Raw genomic sequence first — 13,832 nt, forward strand, 5'->3', positions numbered from 1 at the left:
CAGCTACAGATTGTTGCATCTCTTGGCGTTGTGGCTTAGGAAACTAATATATTGTATGTAGGATCACTGGTTCAAGCCCTCCTTGGGCTACTCCTTGAATTTGCTGCAATAGTTTTTAAAACTAACTTGTAGTAGTTTGTAGTCTGTTTCTGCTCAAGGCAAACAAACTCACACACAAACTGTGAGGATAAGATGAGAGAGGAGAGGAGGGTCCGCTGATCTGTATTCACTGTGGGTCATTATGAACTGGCCCTGTGTGCATGAAGCCCTGTGTGTGTGTGTGTGTGTGTGTGTGTGTGTGTGTGTGTGTGTGTGTGTGTGTGTGTGTGTGTGTGTGTGTGTGTGTGTGTGTGTGTGTGTGTGTGTGTGTGTGTGTGTGTGTGTGTGTGTGTGTGTGTGTGTGTGTGTGTGTTGGTGTGTGCAAGCAAATATAGGCTGGCCCTGTGTGTGTGAAGGCCGTGCTCCTGCGTTGATTGAAGGTTAAAGAAAGACCTTCAGCTTGGCAAATGCTGGGACTCCATCCTAACTGATGACTGTGTGTGTGTGTGTGTGTGTGTGTGTGTGTGTGTGTGTGTGTGTGTGTGTGTACTGGCAACCCATCCAATCCTCACTCCCCTCAGAAGACTCTGCCACCCCTACCGACCCTGGGCTGTCCCCTCCCTGTGTGTGTGTGTGTGTGTGCTGTTCCAAACAATACACCGCATCTGCTCAATGTCCCCACTGCCAGAACACTGGGATTCCTCTCTCTCTCTCTCTCTCTCTCTCTCTCTCTCTCTCTCTCTCTCTCTCTCTCTCTCTCTCTCTCTCTCTCTCTCTCTCTCTCTCTCTCTCTCTCTCTCTCTCTCTCTCTCTCTCTCTGTCCCCCCTCTCTCTCACTCCCCATCTCTCTCTCCCCATCTCTCTGTCTCCCTCTCTCTCTATCCCTCTCTCTCTCCCTCTCTCTCTCTCCCTCTGTCTCTCTCTGTCTCACTCTCTCTCTCCCTCTCTCTCACTCTGTCTCTCTGTCTCTCTCTCTCACTCTGTCTCTCTCTCTCTACCTCTCTCTGTCTCCCTCCTCTCTCTCTCTCTCTGTCTCTCTCTCTCTCTGTCTCTACTCCTCTCTCTGTCTCCCCTCTCTCTCTGTCTCTGTCTCTCTCTGTCTCACTCTCTCTCTCTCTCTGTCTCCTCTCTCTCTCTCTCTGTCTCTCTCTGTCTCTCTGTCTCCCTCTCTGTCTCTGTCTCTCTCTCTCTCTCTCTCTCTCTCTCTCTCTCTCTCTCTCTCTCTCTCTCTCTCTCTCTCTCTCTCTCTCTCTCTCTCTCTCCCTCTCTCTCCCTCTCTCGCTCCCTGTCTCTCTCTCTCTCTCTCTCTCTGTCCCTGTCTCTCTGTGTCTGTCTCTGTCTGTCTCCCTATGTGTTCCAGGACAGAGTGTATTATTTTTCTACTCTTTCTTTCCCTCCGGTGGGTCTGTTCCTAGTTCTCCATCTCTCTTTCTATGTCTCTGTCATTGACAGTTCTGTGCCTTACCTACAGCTCTCGTACTTCACCTCCAGTCTATCCATTTCTATTTCCTTCTCTTTTTGTGCCAGTACCATGTGTAAAGTGTTATCACCTAACACACTGTTTTTATTCAGTATATCCCTTTCTCTATCTCTTTCCCACTCTCTTTCTGTCTGTGCCAACTCATTGTGTCTTGCCTCCACCACCCTACAGTCTCAAACACTGCTACAGTCACACCACACATAAAGGTCTATTATAACAGACATGAAAGTAATATAAAATAAAAATACAGTCATTATAATCCTTCCTTCCCTCCTTCCCTCCCTTTCTGTAGTGGCAGGTTTTCCCTACCCTAGTACAGGAGCGACGGTAGCCTATCGCGGAGCTCATTTCAGAGGAAGGGGGCGGGCCGTCTACAACACATTCCGCGCCGCGCCCCCACCTCCACCCATTCCTGCCTATGGAGCGTGAGTACACACAAATGTACACACACTCAGTGACAGGTGAACAGGGCGTGGAAAATTGCTCTTTGATTCCAGAATGGCCAAATCTTTTTTGTATGTGTCATTCTGTGAATGGGACTGCTATGACCTGCACAGTCCACTGGAGAGGCATTAGTTCCCCGCCTGATGATTGGTGTGTGTGTGTGTGTGTGTGTGTGTGTGTGTGTGTGTGTGTGTGTGTGTGTGTGTGTGTGTGTGTGTGTGTGTGTGTGTGTGTGTGTGTGTGTGTGTGTGTGTGTGTGTGTGTGTGTGTGTGTGTGTGTGTGTGTGTGTGTGTGTGTGTGTGTGTGCAGACTCTCCAATAGGGCTAGGGGACTGGACCATGGGCTACATCCCAAATGGCAGCCTACTCCCTATATAGAGCTCATATGGCTGAAATGTAGTGCACTATAAACGGACTAGGGTGCCATTTGAGGCATTGCCATAGTGTGCTACAGCTTACTGTCTGTCTCTCTGTTCCATCTCCAGTGTTGTTTACCAGGACGGCTTCTATGGTGCAGAAATATACGTAAGTGTTTCTACTTATTTCCACTCTTTCCCTCCTTCTGTTTCTGTCTTTCTCCTCATCTCCTTCTTGTTGTGTTGATAGGGCCCTTTCCTTATCTGCCAAGCCGCCTGACTGGTGAATTTAAACCCTTCTGGGCATCGAGTGATGTAAAGTACTTAAGTAAAATTACTTTAAAGTACTACTTAAATAGTTTTTGGGGGTATCTGTACTTTACTTTAGTGTTATATTTTGGACAACTTTTACTTCACTATATTCCTAAAGAAAATAATGTACCATTTACTCCATACATTTTCCCTGACACCCACAAGTACTTGTTACATTTTGAATGCTTAGCAGGACAAGAAAATGGTCCAAATCCCACACTTATTAAGAGAACATCCCTGGTCATCCCTTCTGCCTCTGATCTGGTGGACTCACTAAACACAAATGCTTTGTTTGTAAATGATGTCTGATTCTTTGGAGAAGTGTTTGTGTATGTTTGCCTGTGTGTGTGTCTGTGTGTGTGTGTGTGTGTGTGTGTGTGTGTGTGTGTGTGTGTGTGTGTGTGTGTGTGTGTGTGTGTGTGTGTGTGTGTGTGTGTGTGTGTGTGTGTGTGTGTGTGTGTGTGTGTGTGTGTTTGTCTCTGTGTGTGTGTGTGTGTGTGTTTCTGTGTGTGTGTGTGTGTGTGTGTGTGTGTGTGTGTGTGTGTGTGTGTGTGTGTGTGTGTGTGTGTGTGTGTGTGTGTGTGTGTGTGTGTGTGTGTGTGTGTGTGTGTGTGTGTGTGTTTGCATTTAAGCCAGTGTCTGAGTTCGTTTGCTAGTATGACTGCAGTTCAACAGTATTGCAGTTGATGTTCCTGTAATTGGAACACAGGCTGTTGAATGGTCAATTAGCCTGTATGTCAGGTGTCATGTCAGCTTGTACAGGTAATATGAATGGGCCCCGGGCTGTGGCTCTAAGTCATCAAATACACACACACACCACACACACACAAATGCACATGCTCACACACAGACACACATTGTCCCCTCTCCATTGTTGAACACAGAAACAGCTCCCTCTGGCTCTGCTCCATAAGCCTCTCGCCCGCCCCACATTAATTACACCCTCGTTAATCACCACGGCGATACACACACACACACACACACACACACACACACATATATATATACACACACACACAAACATGGCCCATCCCTCTCCATTCATTCACAATAATTGCTGCACTGGCATTTTTTTTCTCCCTCTCTCTCATAAATGTATTTGCAGTATTGTAGCACTACACTGATTGTTGTGTTAGAGAGTTTATTAATGGAAGAAAATTACACCTTATTCAGTCACTGACTGTTATTTTGTGTACATCCCTATTGGCACACAATTCCGCATGTAGTGCACTACTTTTGACCAGGGTCCTATTGGTCCTGGTCAGCAGTAGTGCACCGCATTACATAGGGAACAAGGTGCCATTTGGCACGCAACCTCTGTGTATTATCAGTAACGGCGTGTTTTCTTCCTGTCTTCTTCATAGGGAGGTTATGCAGCATACAGATACGCCCAGCCAGCAGCCACGGCTGCAACCACATACAGTGACAGGTAACACACACACACACACTGCCCCACTAACCTCAAACCTCCAGCCACTTACCCTCCAGAGGGCCAAGCCTCCGGTCTCAGTCTACACAGGCACGGAGCTCTACTCCCTGGGTTGTGGGCCGTGGTGGGGTGGGTGTTGTTAGTGATTCACCCGGACCCTTGTGTTGTTAGATCCAGCCACTGACCCTCCAGGGCGATCCAGCCGCCAGTCTCAGTCAACCCAGGCTCGGAGCTCTCCTCCATGGGTTGGGAGGGTTGTGTGAGGGCGTTTGGGAGAACTAGTCTAGGGGAGATTGAGCGTGTCAGGCCTGATAAAGGACGGTGGCATCGGGAGCCTGTAGGCCACAGATAATGTTAGATTTATCAGACAACGCAGGGGAATTATGAACAGAGGAGCAGAGCAGGTGAAGGGCTGGCTGTATCTCTCTCTCTGCTAGAGTTATTTCATTCTCTCCTTCTAATCGCCCTCTCTTTTTTCTCTCTTGCTCTGTCAATCATTTATTTCTCTATTTTTCTCCCTCTGACTGATCTCTTTTTTGCTGCCTGTATGTTTTTCTGTGTCATCTTCTCATCTCTCTTTCTGTTCTCTCTCTTCTTATTTTCTTTCTCTTCTTTTTTAAGCTCTTGTGATTTAAAGTGAGTCAGTCAGTTCACTGAGGGGTGGAGTGTTATTTATTGTTGGCTAAGAGGGCTTAGAGGCAGTGGATCAGTGTGGAACTGAGAGAATTGTTGCCTCTGCTTCCCCAGGGAGCTCTTTCACACAAACACATAGCCATGTCCTGTCTGCTTAAGTCTCCACAGCCAATCAGCTGCTATGTTCTTGAGTGGTGCATGTCAACAGAAAGGACATGACAGCTAGCATAGTGGTAACCTCTTTACTACGCTCTAAAATGCTGGGTTAAAAACAACCCAATTTGGGTTCTTTAGTAACTCAGCGCTGGGTAAATACCCGCCCGCTGGGTTGCGTGAATAACCCAACAAATTGGGTTGTTGGGAGTACCCAAGCATGGATAGACTTAACCATTAGTTGGGTATTTTTTGCTCTCATGCTGGGTTGAACTCTGGGTATTTTTAAAACATGCAATCCTTAGCTTATTAGGGGTGTGGCTTTCAACTAGATCTAATTGGCCACCCGTAAGAGTAAATGTAATTCCTGTTCATTATCTTAAGTTTACATACTGCAAATGTTTCTGTAATATTATAATTTATTACATATTATAATGAGGTAAACCACCTTATTGTGTCCAAACAATAGGATTTACATAGGTGTTAAGGGAACTCGGGTTCCCGAGTGGCACAGCGGTACAGACCCGGGTTCGATCCTGGGCTGTATCACAACATGCCATGATCAGGAGTCCCTTCAGGCCGCACACAATTGGCCAAGTGTTGTCCGAGTTAGGGGAGGGTTTGGCCGGGGGGGGGGGCTTTACAAGTAGGCAGTCACTGTAAATAAGAATTTGTTCTTAACTGACTTGCCTAGTTAAATAAATCAAATACACTTCTGTAAGCCTCATTGAATTTAAAGAAATGTCAATGTTCAACCTTAACATGTGGAAACTATACAACAGAACAGATGAACAAGAATGACATTTACTCTAACAGGTGGTCAAAAATAATCTGAATGCCACGCCCCTGCTAAACTACAACTCCAGTCTTCTGATCTGACCCGCTGGATCATATGTCAATAACCCAGCACCAATAACCCAGCACCAATAACCCAGCACCAATAACCTAGCACCAATAACCCAGAACCAATAACCCAGCACCAATAACCCAGCACCAATAACCCAGCACCAATAACCCAGAACCAATAACCCAGCACCAATAACCCAGCACCAATAACCCAGAACCAATAACCCAGCACCAATAACCCAGCACCAATAACCCAGCACCAATAACCCAGCACCCATAACCCAGCACCAATAACCCAGCACCAATAACCCAGCACCAATAACCCAGCACCAATAACCCAGCACCAATAACCCAGCACCAATAACCCAGCATCAATAACCCAGCACCAATAACCCAGCACCAATAACCCAGCACCAATAACCCAGCACCCATAACCCAGCATCAATAACCCAGCACCAATAACCCAGCACCAATAACCAGGCACCCAGCATCAATAACCCAGCATCAATAACCCAGCACCCAGCATCAATAACCCAGCATCAATAACCCAGCACCAATAACCCAGCACCAATAACCCAGCACCAATAACCCAGCACCCAGCATCAATAACCCAGCATCAATAACCCAGCACCCAGCATCAATAACCCAGCATCAATAACCCAGCACCCAGCATCAATAACCCAGCACCAATAACCCAGCACCCAGCATCAATAACCCAGCATCAATAACCCAGCACCCAGCATCAATAACCCAGCATCAATAACCCAGCACCCAGCATCAATAACCCAGCACCAATAACCCAGCACCCAGCATCAATAACCCAGCATCAATAACCCAGCATCAATAACCCAGCATCAATAACCCAGCACCAATAACCCAGCATCAATAACCCAGCATCAATAACCCAGCATCAATAACCCAGCATCAATAACCCAGCATCAATAACCCAGCACCAATAACCCAGCATCAATAACCCAGCACCAATAACCCAGCATCAATAACCCAGCATCAATAACCCAGCATCAATAACCCAGCATCAATAACCCAGCATCAATAACCCAGCACCAATAACCCAGCATCAATAACCCAGCACCAATAACCCAGCATCAATAACCCAGCATCAATAACCCAGCACCAATAACCCAGCATCGATAACCCAGCACCCAGCATCAATAACCCAGCACCAATAACCCAGCACCCAGCATCAATAACCCAGCATCAATAACCCAGCATCAATAACCCAGCACCCAGCATCAATAACCCAGCACCAATAACCCTGCACCCAGCACCAATAACCCAGCACCAATAACCCAGCATCAATAACCCAGCATCAATAACCCAGCACCAATAACCCAGCATCAATAACCCAGCACCAATAACCCAGCATCAATAACCCAGCATCAATAACCCAGCACCAATAACCCAGCATCAATAACCCAGCACCAATAACCCAGCATCAATAACCCAGCATCAATAACCCAGCATCAATAACCCAGCACCAATAACCCAGCATCAATAACCCAGCACCAATAACCCAGCATCAATAACCCAGCATCAATAACCCAGCACCAATAACCCAGCATCAATAACCCAGCATCAATAACCCAGCACCAATAACCCAGCATCAATAACCCAGCATCAATAACCCAGCACCAATAACCCAGCACCAATAACCCAGCATCAATAACCCAGCATCAATAACCCAGCACCAATAACCCAGCATCAATAACCCAGCATCAATAACCCAGCATCAATAACCCAGCACCAATAACCCAGCATCAATAACCCAGCACCAATAACCCAGCATCAATAACCCAGCATCAATAACCCAGCATCAATAACCCAGCATCAATAACCCAGCATCAATAACCCAGCATCAATAACCCAGCATCAATAACCCAGCACCAATAACCCAGCACCAATAACCCAGCATCAATAACCCAGAACCAATAACCCAGCATCAATAACCCAGCACCAATAACCCAGCACCAATAACCCAGCACCAATAACCCAGCATCAATAACCCAGCACCAATAACCCAGCATCAATAACCCAGCACCAATAACCCAGCACCATTAACCCAGTAGTTTTTAAAGGAAACAACCCAACTAAGTGACCCAATGCCTGCAACCCAGCAGTTGGGTCAACCAAACAAGCAACGTTTTTTTAGAGTGTAGTAACAGGGCGTGGATTCCTTTTCATCTATTTCCACCCCTCCTTCTTCATCCATCCGTCTATTCACATCTCTTCCCCTGCATATTGACCACCTACCTTTCTGCCTCCCATTCATCTACCTCTCCTTTCTTTCATCTCTTCTCTGCACTTCTTTGCAACGATGTCATGCTCCCAACATTTCATTTTCCCACCATGCCATCATTACCTCCCTGCACCTCTGCTCCATCCCTCCGTTCATCCCCCATTTCATCCCTCCTATCTGCCATCCCTCTTTTCTCCTCTTCTCTCTGATAGGCCAACCCCTACAGGGCCTTATCTTTGCCCTCCAGACCTCCACTGGCATCTCTCGTTTTTGGAGGAGAGCAAACAAACAAGGGACTAGAGAGAGGGATGTAAAGGAGAGGAATAAATAAAGTGGTTGACGCGGCCCGGCTTGTCCCGTCTCAGAGAGAGAGAGAGGGATAGAGGGATGAAAGGAGGGAGGGAGGGAGGTAGGGATGGTGGGATTAGTTCCGAGCTAGTGCTGGTGAATAGACAGGGAATAAACCTTCAGAGACAGGAGCTGAGAACAGCAAAAGGGCAGGGATGACCCTAGACCAGACGGTCTATTTCTCTCTCTTTTTTTCTTTCTAGTCACTCTCTCTTGCTTCCATTTTCTTTCTATCAACCTCACTCTATCTCTTCCTCTCTATTGGACCCTGTATTTGTCTATTTCTCTGCCAATATCCCCCTCTTTCTGCTATCTTTCTGCTTCATATACTCTGTCCTCTAGTCTCGGGTCAAATTTTTCTACATCTATCACCCTTTTTTACTTTTCATCTCCCTCTATCCCTCTTTCTTCCTCAGACATAACTCCTTTTCTCTGTCTCCTCCCTCTATCCCTCTTTCTTCCTCATACATAACTCCTTTTCTCTGTCTCCTCCCTCTGTCTATCTAACTGGTTTTACATTCATTACTACCCTCTATCCCTCCTCCCATCCCTTCCCTCCCTCCCATCCATCCCTCCCTCCCTCCCTCCACCCCTCCCTCCCTCCCTCCCTCCCTCCCTCCCTCCCTCCCTCCCTCCCTCCCTCCCTCCCTCCCTCCCTCCCTCCCTCCCTCCCTCCCTCCCTCCCTCCCTCCCTCCTATCCCTCCTCCCATCCCTCCCATCCCTCCCTCCCTCCCATCCCTCCCTCCCTCCCCTCCCTCCCTCCCTCCCTCCCTCCACCCTCTCCTCCCTCCCTCCCTCCCTCCCTCCCTCCCTCCCTCCCTCCCTCCATCCCTCCCTCCCTCCCTCTATCCCTCCTTCCCTCTATCCCTCCTCCCATCCCTCCCATCCCTCCCTCCCTCCCCTCCCTCCCTCCCTCCCTCCCTCCCTCCCTCCCTCCCTCCCTCCCTCCCTCCCTCCCCTCCCTCCCTCCCTCCCTCCCTCCCCCTCCCTCCCTCCTCCCTCCCTCCCTCCCTCCCTCCCTCCCTCCCTCCCTCCCTCCCTCCCTCCCTCCCTCCCTCCCTCCCTCCCTCCCTCCCTCCCTCCTCCCATCCCTCCCATCCCTCACTCCCATCCATCCCTCCCTCCCTCCCTCCACCCCTCCCTCCCTCCCTCCCTCCCTCTATCCCTCCTCCCATCCCTCCCATCCATCCCATCCCCCTCCCCCTCCCTCCCTCCCTCCCTCCCTCCCTCCCTCCCTCCCCCTCCCTCCCTCCCTCCCTCCCTCCTCCCATCCCTCCCTTCCTCCCTCTTCTCACCCCTCCCTCCCTCCACCCCTCCCTCCACCCCTCCCTCCCTCCACCCATCCTTCTATCCCTCCTCCCCTCCCTCCCATCGCTCCCTCCCTCCCTCCACCCATCCCTCCCTCCCTCCCCCCTTCCCTCCTCCCATCCCTCCCTTCCTCCCTCTTCTCACCCCTCCCTCCCTCCACCCCTCCCTCCACCCATCCTTCTATCCCTCCTCCCCTCCCTCCCATCGCTCCCATCGCTCCCTCCCTCCCTCTTCCCCTCCCTCCCTCCCTCCCTCTATCCCCCCCCTCCCATCCCTCCCTTCCTCCCTCTTCTCACCCCTCCCTCCCTCCACCCCTCCCTCCCTCCACCCATCCTTCTATCCCTCCTCCCCTCCCTCCCATCGCTCCCTCCCTCCCTCCCTCAACCCCTCCCTCCACCCCTCCCTCCCTCCACCCATCCTTCTATCCCTCCTCCCCTCCCTCCCATCCCTCCCTCCCTCCACCCATCCCTCCACGCCTCCCTCCCTCCACCCATCCTTCTATCCCTCCTCCCCTCCCTCCCTCCCTCCCTCCCTCCCTCCCCCTCCCTCCCTCCCTCCCTCCCCTCCCTCCCTCCCTCCCTCCCTCCACCCCTCCCCCTCCACCCTCCCTCCCTCCACCCATCCTTCTATCCCTCCTCCCCTCCCTCCCATCCCTCCCTCCCTCCACCCATCCTTCTATCCCTCCTCCCCTCCCTCCCTCCACCCCTCCCTCCACCCCTCCCTCCCTCCACCCATCCTTCTATCCCTCCTCCCCTCCCTCCCATCGCTCCTCCCCTCCACCCATCCTTCTATCCCTCCTCCCCTCCTTCCCATCGCTCCCTCCCTCCACCCATCCCTCCCTCCATCAGAAGATAAAACACTCCCTCCTCTTTCTCATAAATTGAAACGGGTAAAACAAATCATTGCAATCCCACACTCTCACCTTTACGACGTACATTTATAGCGAGACATCGATTGCATTTCCATCCCATAGGGCTGTCTGACTGAGAGGGGAAATGATTATAGATCTAGTCTCCGGACCCCAGTTAAAATCCACGACCCAGAGCGTTAGTGTCTCATTGTGGACCGGTTTGACACTACTTATCTGTTATCAAAACTCTTAAGGGATGTTATTCAATCAAACCGGAAGTGCAGATGATTCCTATTTGAGGTTAGGTCCGTCAGGAGAAACAATTCCCAATACTGAATTTGAATGAATATCTGATTTTGTTTAACACGATAAATGTTATTTCATTGATAAAAATGAATCCTGAACACACTTAAGCTAAGACACGTTGTAAGACAAGGGTGTGGTCTCACTCTCTCCTCTCTCCTCTCTCCTCTCTCCCATACAGTTACGGGAGAGTCTATGCAACAGCAGACCCATATCACCACACGATTGGTCCTGCGGCCACGTACAGTGTGGGTACTATGGTGAGTCCTCTGTCCTCTTCTGCTACTTTGACCACTGCTTACTAGAACGTATTCATATTTAACACTAAGGCGTCATCCAGAATGGCACCCTATTCCATATTGGCCCTGATCAAAAGTAGTGCACTCTATAGAGGATAGGGTGCCATTTGAGATGCAGACTAGTAGTCCGAACGCTATAGAAAGTGTTTGGGCTCTTTTAAAGATACATGATATAACTACAATGTATGATAAATGTAATATATTCATTATGTACAGATTCATATAAATGAAAATAGAATGGACACTTGTGAGGAGAATTGAATTGTGATTTTTCAATGTGAGATTTAAAGCTGACTTGTTGCCACTTCAGTAAATGAACCAGACACATTGTTGTCTTATTCTCTAACCCCTTTCAATTTTAATTGGCCTGAATCTCTTTGCTTGAAACTGAAATTAGACCTGTACATCCTCCACTATCAGTGGAGTCTCCCAAATTTCCACAGGAAGAAATAGTCAATTGGTTAATGTTTGTTTTTAGCTAGCTTTTGCAGCTAACATCAAAGATGAAAAAATATCTTGCAGATAAAAAATAGAACCCCCCCCCCAAAAAAGAGAAAATAAAATAAAAAAACATTTGTTTTCATTCCCGGGTGTGGATAAGGACTTCCTCCAAAAATGAACAACCATTAAGTGCATGCAGTGGCGTGCCATGAGAGATTCAAGGAAGAAAGAAGAAATATATAAAGAGAGAAGAAAAATGACACCCAGTTCCCCTTAGCTCTGTTGGAGAAGCTGATTGGATGAGTGGTCTTGCCTTAGACAGATGTGCATGGTCTTGTGTGCAGACACGCGCGTGATGTCGGAAAGCGCACCCCACCCCCCACCCCACCCCCGTTCCTTCCCCCTTCTCCCTTACCGAGCGACCCCCCCTCGTGCAGCTGCTAGCTAAAAGCTTTCATTAATTATTCGACTCATTTTTTTCCTATTCATTTACTTAATTAAAACTGTGGCCTGTGTTTTTTTATTCCCTTATTCCTTTTCTTCTCTTTTTTCTCAAAATGTTCCTCCCTTTTTCCTAACGATACGTACACTGCAGATGTTTTACCACCATCACGCCCAAACAAACCAAACTGTTATCCATACACCACCACAGTAAAAAGCACAGAATGTTAGGAGAAAGATGGATAGGCTGAATGGGAATAGAAGAGGGTGGGGTACAGTATCAATCTGGGTCAAACACTAAGGCAGAACAACAAGTGACAAGATGGCTAAATGCCATCTTGTAGAATCACTGAACAAGAACAAACATTTACTAAAAGAGAGAGCAAGACTGAGAAGGAGAGAAATATTTAATCATATCTAATGATGTTTGATGAGTAGTTCCTGGGTTAAGAGTCTTGTTAATGAGGTCCAGGGAGGTTAGAGCAGAGCTAGCTGCTTCCCTCTGCAGTTGGGCTGGAGAAGATATGAGAGGAGAAGATAGGAGAGGCAGATAATCATCTATGTCACTTTTAATGAGGGGCTCTGGGCAGCGGGACAGATTTAGGCAACCATGTCTGTACTAGGATACTTGTATAACCTGCTTGGGGGCAGAGAGATAGGTAGAGGGGTAGAGGAGGGTAGGCAAGGAGGCAGGGGGGCAGAGAGAGGGGTAGCGGCAGAGGAGCGGGAGAGGGGTAGAGGAGGGTAGGCAAGGAGGCAGGGGGGCAGAGAGAGGGGTAGGGGCAGAGGAGCGGGAGAGGGGTAGAGGAGGGTAGGCAAGGAGGCAGGGGGGCAGAGAGAGGGGTAGCGGCAGAGGAGCGGGAGAGGGGTAGAGGAGGGTAGGCAAGGAGGCAGGGGGGCAGAGAGAGGGGCGGGGCAGAGAGAGGGGCAGGGGCAGAGGAGCGGGAGAGGGGTAGAGGAGGGTAGGCAAGGAGGCAGGGGTGCAGAGAGAGGGGCGGGGACAGAGAGAGGAGCAGGGGCAGAGGAGCGTGGAGAGGGGTAGAGGAGGGTAGGCAAGGAGGCAGGGGGGCAGAGAGAGGGGCGGGGTCAGAGAGAGGGGCAGGGGCAGAGGAGCGTGGAGAGGGGTAGAGGAGGGTAGGCAAGGAGGCAGGGGGCAGAGAGAGGGGCGGGGGCAGAGAGAGGGGCAGAGGAGGGTAGGCAAGGAGGCAGGGGGGCAGAGAGAGGGGCGGGGGCAGAGAGAGGGGCAGGGGCAGAGGAGCGTGGAGAGGGGGAGAGGAGGGTAGGCAAGGAGGCAGGGGGGCAGAGAGAGGGGCGGGGGCAGAGAGAGGGGCAGTGGAGAGGGGCAGAGGAGCGTGGAGAGGGGTAGAGGAGGGTAGGCAAGGAGGCAGGGGGGCAGAGAGGGGGCAGAGAGGGGGGCAGAGAGAGGGGCAGTGGCAGAGGAGCGTGGAGAGGGGGAGAGGAGGGTAGGCAAGGAGGCAGGGGGGCAGAGAGAGGGGCAGGGGCAGAGAGAGGGAGGGAGGCAGAGTGAGGGGTGCATGTTGTGTATAAATCGTGATCTGGACATGAAAGAGAATTAGCTACTGTATATCTGATTCAATGACCTATTTAGAAGTTGTAGTTTTGATTGAAGTTTCTAGTTTTGATTGAAGAGTCAAACTTTAGAGAATTTAGTCACTGCTTAGTAAGAATCTTACGACCAATCACTTTTCAACTCCTTCCATTCCTTTCTCACAAACATAACGCCACATTCATACGCACGCAAACACATTAACGTCTCCAGGACTCATCTCCTCTCGATTTCCAACAACACTCCAACCTTTGCAACAAAATAAAAAAAGTAAAAAGGGAAGAAAGTTTTGAGGGGAAAAAGGAAACAGAAGCCAATATAATAT

At 49.7% G+C, this 13,832-nt stretch overlaps 1 protein-coding gene across 5 annotated transcripts in view; it reads left to right on the forward strand.

The window, feature by feature from the left end:
• LOC118361047 (RNA binding protein fox-1 homolog 3-like) overlaps positions 1 to 13,832 on the forward strand; it is an 886,398-nt gene that overhangs the window by 853,726 nt on the left and 18,840 nt on the right. For all 5 annotated transcript variants that reach the window (XM_052473505.1, XM_052473504.1, XM_052473533.1 and 2 more), the window contains 4 exons: positions 1,812 to 1,944; positions 2,449 to 2,488; positions 3,996 to 4,060; positions 10,941 to 11,019. In XM_052473505.1, coding sequence (XP_052329465.1) covers positions 1,812 to 1,944; positions 2,449 to 2,488; positions 3,996 to 4,060; positions 10,941 to 11,019 — 317 coding nt within the window. The remainder of the gene's footprint in view (positions 1 to 1,811; positions 1,945 to 2,448; positions 2,489 to 3,995; positions 4,061 to 10,940; positions 11,020 to 13,832) is intronic.

The sequence above is a fragment of the Oncorhynchus keta genome, chromosome 2 (genome assembly GCF_023373465.1).
Source record: "Oncorhynchus keta strain PuntledgeMale-10-30-2019 chromosome 2, Oket_V2, whole genome shotgun sequence".
NCBI lineage: Eukaryota > Metazoa > Chordata > Actinopteri > Salmoniformes > Salmonidae > Oncorhynchus > Oncorhynchus keta.